This window comes from Lemur catta, chromosome 16, assembly GCF_020740605.2.
Source record: "Lemur catta isolate mLemCat1 chromosome 16, mLemCat1.pri, whole genome shotgun sequence".
Classification (NCBI taxonomy): domain Eukaryota; kingdom Metazoa; phylum Chordata; class Mammalia; order Primates; family Lemuridae; genus Lemur; species Lemur catta.
The window spans coordinates 51,531,284-51,538,880 of NC_059143.1; the positions used below are offsets into that span (position 1 = coordinate 51,531,284).

Consider the following 7,597-nt stretch of genomic DNA (forward strand, 5'->3'; position numbering starts at 1 on the left):
TCTTCCTGTTTGAATATTATGTATAAATTGAAATGTAGCTAAGTGTAGGATAGCCACCCAGACCTCAGCGAGGTCTGCATATGTGGGGGGGTGTGTTTGTGCATGCACTTTCCAAAGAGGCACAGTCCACAGCCCGGATTTATGGAACCCAAGTCCTAGATAGTTGGCCTTTGCTTCCTCACGTTTTGAGAGTTAGGAGACAGTGTGGAGGGATAAGAGCAAGCCAGACATCAAACCCATTTATTCTGAATCTTAAAGTATGACTCTTTATCCTCAATATTTTGGTTACATTGTTACACAAAGAACAAGTTAACATCCGGTTTGAGGTCTCATATTTGATTGCTTTGGGATTAGTGACATTTCCTTGGCACCCATCAACTTTCAGCTGTGTCTTAATAATATTGTACAAGGTGCCAAAAAGACAAGGATTTGTAAAACTGCTCCTAGGATGCCTTCGCCAATGCCTTTAACCACTATGACTTCCAGATGGCTTCCAGCCAGGCGCAAGCAGGAGAGTGTCAACACATCCCTTTCCTTGGCAGATCAAAAAAGGATCCTGAGGAAGAGGAGCTGGTCCTATTTTCTTTGAAGCACCTGATCACTGTGCGCTCACTCAGAGATGGATCCAAATAAATTAAAAGTCAGAGCACATTTGGCAAAGAAACAGTTTAGGGGGTTTGGTCATTACAGCTTCCACTCCCAACTTAAAAGATTCAGGACCACCCAGTAACAACAAGTTCTTAAAAGATTCCAGGGTAAATTAAAAAAAATAAAATAAAATTCCAGGGTGCTAGTTCTAAAGGTGCATCTCAGAATCTCTTTGAAAGAATAAGCAGAATTCTCCTCTGTTATTTTTACTTTGATAAACAGGTACTTTTTGTTTGGTTTGGTCTCATCCAAAACAAAATATACAGGTATGTTTTTGTTTTGTTTTGTTTGGTCTTATCCATGAATTCAACATACATTTTTTCTCCCCAACCCCAGCAAGAAAAATAAAAGTGAGGTTGAAGGGGGAGAGCTGAGTGTAGAAAGAAAAGTAAAGCTTTTTGAGGCAAAAAACACAAACAATACAAAACAAAAGTTGCAGTCCAGTCGTGCAAAATTTGCTTCTCTAGATAAAGCACTTCTTGACAGTTTCACAATGTCCCCATCCCCCTCCCAAGTCCTCCCATCTACCCGGTGGGGGAAAAATACAGAATGAAAGTGAAGCCATTCTTTTCCTTAAGGCTATACAGACAGACAGAACACATGTCAAGGACTGTCCAGCAGGTGGTTCTTTGCTGGGCTCTTGCTTTGAGCCCTGACTGCAACCTGCAATCCATCCTGGGGTCAGCACACTCCTTGCACTGGGACAATACAACGTACAAACAAAAAAAGATAAGTCAATGGTCCCAACAATAAAATCCGATATTGACTTTACAATCACAGGTACAAATTGCTCAAATCGATAATTTCATTTCTCCTTAAGACCTTGTCGTCTAAAACTCATTAGAGGCCAGGTTCCCGAGGAATTGTCAATATTCAAAAAAAATACTGGAGATTTAGAAGGAAATCATTCTTCTACTGCAACAGTCTGACGGAGGTTGGAAACCAGTTGTCCTATTAGGGCAGGTTCAGGGTGTTTTGAAGGGTGGATTTCTGGGTCCAGATTGCAATTTTCCCACCATCCAGGGGGCTTTGAATTTATAGAGGAAAAACCAAGAAGCCCGAGAATGTGGAGTATTTCCAGCCCCCCATGAGGTTGCCCCTCTCCAGTTTGAGATGCACTTTGTCTTCCCTTTCCATGAGCAGCAGGACACCATTACTAGCAGCTTCTCTGGTAACATCCTGGTCTCCTGCAAAGGCTGAGATCACTGGGTAGCCATTCTGCATTAAACTGACCTAAAATGCAGAGAGTAAAGCTCAGCAGATCATAAAGGACCCCACTCTTACACACGCTGTTCTCTTCGTTCCCAACATCCCCACTCCTTCCTCCAGGCTTCACTCAGAGCCCACACCAGGGGTCCTGGCAGTGAGGACACAGGGCTGGTTCAGAGCCACACACCCCTAGAGAGCCCAGGCCCCTGCTCCTCTCAGCCCCACTGACCACATGAAACGGCCTTTAGCAATGGGGAACTCTGAACCCAAACTTGGAAGGGTCCAGTTTTCAAAGTTACCCACCTGGATGGTTTGTCTGTTATACACTTTGACCACGTGGAAGCTGAAGCTATAAATTCCTTTTCTCGGTGCTACAAATATACTGGAGGCAAGATCAAAATGGTTGCCGATATTTACTAACACCTGGAAAAGAAAAGGGAACACAGCACAAACATAGCAAGGCCCTCCTCGGCACAGAGTTTAATCATACCCAGATAACCACCGACGCCAGTTCATTTATTAGCTGCAGAGCAGCCGAGAACACAAACTCAGCATTCTCAGGCTTCCCCAGGAAGGAGGTAGTGCTGAAGTTAAAATATCCTACAGCAGGAATTGATTTCAAAGGTATTCTAATGAATTGCAATTAATACAGATTTTAAAGTATATTTTACTTATACATTCAAAAAGTGAATGTGAATTTCAGATGCTGGAGGCAGGGGCAGGGCAGAGAGAAAGGAAGGGAAGGTGGTAAGCTCAGTACACACATCGTAAATTGAGTCTGTGGAGGTCTGTGGGATTATGGGGATTCAACTACAATGCCTTGTTTAACAGAAACAGAGTTTCATGCTGCAGGGGCAGAGCAAGGCCTATAGACAAGAAAATGAGTTCATTTCTGTAAGATCAAGCTTGGGACCTAACTTCATGTGCCCCAGGAGAAAATGGACCCTGTGAGGGTTTGGTCTCCAGTATTTCCCAGTGCCTGGTACACTCCTTGGCAGCACACAGTAGGTGCTCAATAATGGGTGTTGAATGAAAGACTCTGTTGACAATCATTGGCTGCCCATGTTTCTTCTCACTTTCCTCCAAGCAATGTGGCTGCCTTAGCTGAGCTGGTGTCGGACAAAGAAGCTTAAATAAAGAGGGAATCAGCAGCGTGGACACCCTTAGCTCAAACTGATGGAATTCTACAATGTGCAAGAATAATGACCAAATTAGGCACCTGACATGAGATCACATGACCTGCAGATGGTTTTCCGCCGATCAAAGGGGAGTCGGTGTTACAATGTCATAAGCAGAACTTCACCAGTGGCGGGTCTCCCGTATGACCCAATTTCCTTTCAGATGTTCAAGGCAAAATCTGGCCACTTTGTCTGGATCCTGTCCCTATCCTCCTCCTCGCCCACAAATGCACAACAAATAGTGTTCTCAGCTTTTCAGGCAAAGAGCCAGCAGCAACATCAAAACCCTCGACTAAAGATCTTGTCATCTAATCAGAAAATAAACTCCAGCCAGAATACCTTTTGCTGTTACGTTCTACGTGCTCATTACAGACTAACGTGCAGTTCCCAAAGCAGCGTGAACTGCTGCCAGTGACAACGGCTGAAATGGCTTGTGAAACATGCCTGCTCCAGCGTCTCCAGCCCAGCTGTGAGCACCACTTCAGCCCCACTCACGGGCAGGACTGAGAAAGACACTCTGGGCTCCATTGTCAAAGACCAGCCCCTCAGCATGCCTGTTCCCCTCTCACAAGGCTGCTGCTCTCAGTCCTCCTTACAAAGCTGTAGAAAAGAATAAAGGATTCTCCATTTAAGCCCTAAGAGCTGCTTTTTCCCTTCATCTCAACTCCTTCACCACAATTTTAAATTCTGGAAACCAGTAAATTCAGGGCCCTGCAGCAGATGAAAGAACACCCCTGACCAGGCCCCGGAAATCAGGCCTCAGTACCTTCCTAGCTGGGGAACCAGGGAAACGTTATTTAACCCACCCTGTATAAAATTAGAATCCTACTACTACTTACCCTGCCCTACATCACAGAGTTTTCTTGGCACCCAAATGAAATGGTGGACGTGCAAATGCTGTGAAAACTACTTGTAAGACATTGGTGAGTGAATAATAATCATATAATAACGATAACACATAAAGCAAAACTTACTAATAGAGTATACAGTTCCTAAATGCCTATTTCATGTCTCCTTTCTTTTGACATAATAAAATAAATATTTATGTGTCATATAAATAAAAACAATTAAAGAGACACTCCCCAAATAAAACTCCCTCAAATGAATGAACCTTAATAAGGATTTAAAAAATAAATATACTGGCCTAAAAAGAGGCAAGTGTGTGTGTAGGTTTATCATTACTTAGGTTTAAGCCTTGTCAACAGAGAAGAAAGTCAATTACACATGTACAGTAAACCCAGATATGACCAAGGAGTACTCAGTGCTCCATTTTGTGGGAAACACTGGCAAAAGGATTAGCTGATTAGCTAAAGTTTGGAAACCACTATAATGTTTTCAACTTGCTTCTGAAAAATAATAAAAACCACGGACGGATGACCCAAAAAGAAGGTCACAACCTTTAGCCCTGAGAACCAATAACTCAGAGAAGGAATTGCAAAGGCCTGATCATATTTCTGACTCTTCTGCTCTGAACCATGTGGCAGAAGTGAAGTGGCTTAAGGCCACTTAAATCACTGCTCTTTATTTTTCTTAATTTATATAACCACACAGTAGATATTTATATACTGTACATATTGCATTTGCATATCGTATATATTTCATTTACTATATACTGTATTTATATAAACACATTCTTTATTTTGCCTGCATTTATATAAGCAACCCCGCTATTTCACCCACACTCTTCCCCAGTTATTTTTCTTGAAGATAAACATCCCCTCCCCCAGCGCATTCCTCAAAATGAGCAATAGGTGTGTCTTTTCTAAATGCTGGCTGAGAGCTTTGGCGGACACCTTTCTGGAGCGTGCGGAGTTTTAACTGCACCCAATCCTTAAGGCGTCCACCTGGGCAACTGCAGACCATCAGCCACCAGTCTTCCCCACCCCACAGTGGAAAGTCACACGTGCAACGCTTCCCTTCGGGAAATATACTTCAAATCTTTTAGTTTCATGGGGCTCTTAGAAAACTTAGACAGCTTTAAGGGACGCTCAGTCATGCAAACGCGAAGGGAGCTGATCTTTAATAGTTAAACGAAAAGACTACCACGTGAAAAGGAGAAACGGGAGGAGTGCGTACGACAAAACAGAAAAAGAAGAGAAGGCCGAGCAGGCACGGCAGGGAGGAGGGAGCCCGGAGCTCCGTCGGGGACGCCAGGGACCCCGGCCCGAGCCCGGCCCGCCCTCTCCTGCCGGGGCGCCGGCTGGGCCGCCGCTGACCTGGTCGAAATAGATGGTCATGGTGCGATTGCTCATCTCGGACGGCTCGTGGTTGGTGCTCCGCGTGGCGGAGAAGGCCACCTTGGCACTGCCGGAGCGCACGGAGATGCCCAGGGAGGAGGTGACGGCGCCGTCGGCCGACGGGCTGGAGTCGCACACCACCAGGCACTTGCCCTCCAGCACGATGGGCTCCGTGTCATTCTGCGCCCGCACCGGGCAGCAGGCGGGCAGCAGCAGCAGCAGCAGGGCCAGCGCCGCCCCCAGGCAGGACCCGCAGCCGGCCGGCTCGCGCAGCGCCCCCCGGCGCCCGGGCATGGTCAGCGGTGGCCCGCGGGGGCCCCGGCCGGGCGCCGGCATCCGGGCTGGCGGGGGGCGGCGCGCGGGGGCGGCGGCGGCCGGGCGCGGGAGGAGCACCCGGGGCTGCGCAGGAACGCGGTGGCCCGGAGTAGCCTCTTCTGGCTTTCGTCCCCTGCTCCGATGGCCGAGGCCAGGGTCGTTCTCAGAAGAAAGGTGCCAGTGGACCTGTCAGGGCAAAGAACCCAAACCCTTACACAGGGAGCGGAAGCTGTCGGGGAGAAGGGGATCGGGACGCAGGTGCCTGCAGCTTGGGCGCTCCCCCCAAAGGCCACTCCCTCGGTCCCAGACACGGCCACCTCCCTCCCCGATTTAGCACAACAGGTCCGGAGAAACGCCAGGCGCACCGGGCAGCGCATCCCGGAAGGCTGCTGAGCAGGGCGCGCGGGGGTGCGGGGAGCTCAGGGGCCCGCGACGCCGCAGGTCCGGGCCCGAGACGGGGGACGGCATCAGCGCCACCCGCGCCCGATCAGCCAGACGCGGAGGGGTCTTAAGACACAGGCAAAGGAAAAATCCACTAATGCGCGCTCTATCGCCTTCATTTCAGCAGCATTTTCTGGAAAGCAAGACCAAGAGTCCCTTTCCCTTTCCCTGCTTTCCCTTTTGTCGTGTATTTGTCCATCCTGCAGATGTTTTTAAAGTCAATTTAAGTCCCTTTGGTAAAGATTTTATCCATTCTCCACCCAAAGAACGAACCCCAGGAATCTCCTTAGAGTGGATAAAATTAAGAGGGGAAAGAAGGGGGGAGACAGAGAGACTCTAAAACCGAATACCCACTTCCACTGTCCGCGCAGCCACGAGTGAGCCCCCTTGGAGAAACCCCTCGGTTCCCCTCTGGCGAAGGACAGAGGATCCCAAAGACGGGAACCGCCAGCTCTGCTTGTTTTCCAGCTCTTGTTTCCAGATCCCGGATCCTCCCTGGCCGGGAGGCGACCCTGCAGGCTCCTGCTAACTTACGCGCCCATTTGCACTTTTACCCCGTCCGCTCTCCCCCCAGTGCCCCGGACAGGTCATTTCCATACCCAGCCGAGAAACAAAAAGCAAAGAAGCGTCCCCACCGCCCACAGTGTCCCATCAACTCTTCCAATATTCTTTCTAAGAAACCTCCTCTGTCCTCAGCCCCGGTAATAAATGATGCCTTCCTCTCTCTTCTCTCCTCTCCATCCTCCTTCTCCGCTTTCTCTCCCCCTCCCCCCAGACCTAGAGCAGCCGTAGTGCTCCTTAAAATACACGCACAAGGCCATTAACACTCAACACCCGGCTAGGCAGGGCAGGGGCGGGTTTGGGTACCTGGAACCTCCATGACGGGCCGGCGCCACAGTCCGCGAAGTTGTTCTGCTCAGAGAGAATGAGGCGAGCGGCGCTGTCGGGAGGAGGACACGGAGCGCGACCCTTCTCCCTGCGCGTGGCCAATAACCGCGCCGCCCCGCCCTGCCGCTTTCCCGCGCCGGCCTGCGCCCGCTCTGGGCACGCACCACGCCCCGCGCCCCGCGCCCCGCACCTGTGTGCCCCGCGCCGCGCCCCGGACCCGCACTGCCCGCGTACAGCGCGGCCAAGCGCCCCACTCCGCGCCCGCGCCGCGGACCCGTCTAGCCCGCACGCTTCGCGCCCCGCACCCTGGTGCCGCAGGTCCCGCACCGCTGCCTCGGGGTCCCCCAGCGCCCCGGTGCCCCGCACGCCCGCAGCGCGGCTCCTTCGCAGGTGCCCGCGGCCCGGGCCCGTCCGCCCGTCCCCAGAGGGCACAGCGAGCGCTGCCAACGCCCTGAGCCCTCCCCCCGGCTGCGGAACCCCCTCCCCGCGTGCCCCGGCGCCCCGCACGCCCCGGTCTGGCTCTCACCCAGACACCTACAGCGAAATCCTCCCAGGTGCCTCTTAAAAAAAAAAAAAAAATTAGACACCCTCGAAAGCACCGGTCGCTTCTCTTCTTTTAGAGTCTTTCTTTTCTTTTCCAAATTCCCTCCAGGTCTTAATCTTGAATAGCGTGAGCACTTT

At 50.6% G+C, this 7,597-nt stretch overlaps 1 protein-coding gene across 1 annotated transcript; it reads right to left on the bottom strand.

Annotated features, from left to right (window-relative positions):
• Window positions 1-222: 222 nt before the first annotated feature.
• CBLN2 (cerebellin 2 precursor) lies at window positions 223-6,957 on the bottom strand. The gene is made up of 4 exons (XM_045527368.1): window positions 6,896-6,957; window positions 5,252-5,773; window positions 2,161-2,280; window positions 223-1,881 (listed from the first exon to the last, which is right to left on the bottom strand). The coding sequence occupies exons 2-4, from the start codon at window positions 5,606-5,608 to the stop codon at window positions 1,684-1,686; spliced, it is 675 nt and encodes a 224-aa protein (XP_045383324.1). The 5' UTR covers window positions 5,609-5,773; window positions 6,896-6,957; the 3' UTR covers window positions 223-1,683.
• Window positions 6,958-7,597: the final 640 nt, after the last annotated feature.

Bases quoted from the DNA above. Each gene is read 5' to 3' on its own strand.
- CBLN2 (XM_045527368.1), bottom strand. From the start codon at position 5,608: ATGCCGGCGCCCGGCCGGGGCCCCCGCGGGCCACCGCTGACCATGCCC. The intron at 2,281-5,251 runs GTCAGCGGCGGC...TTTCTTTTCCAG, and splicing joins TGACCATCTATTTCGACCAG to GTGTTAGTAAATATCGGCAA. The intron at 1,882-2,160 runs GTGGGTAACTTT...TCTGCATTTTAG, and splicing joins ATAACAGACAAACCATCCAG to GTCAGTTTAATGCAGAATGG.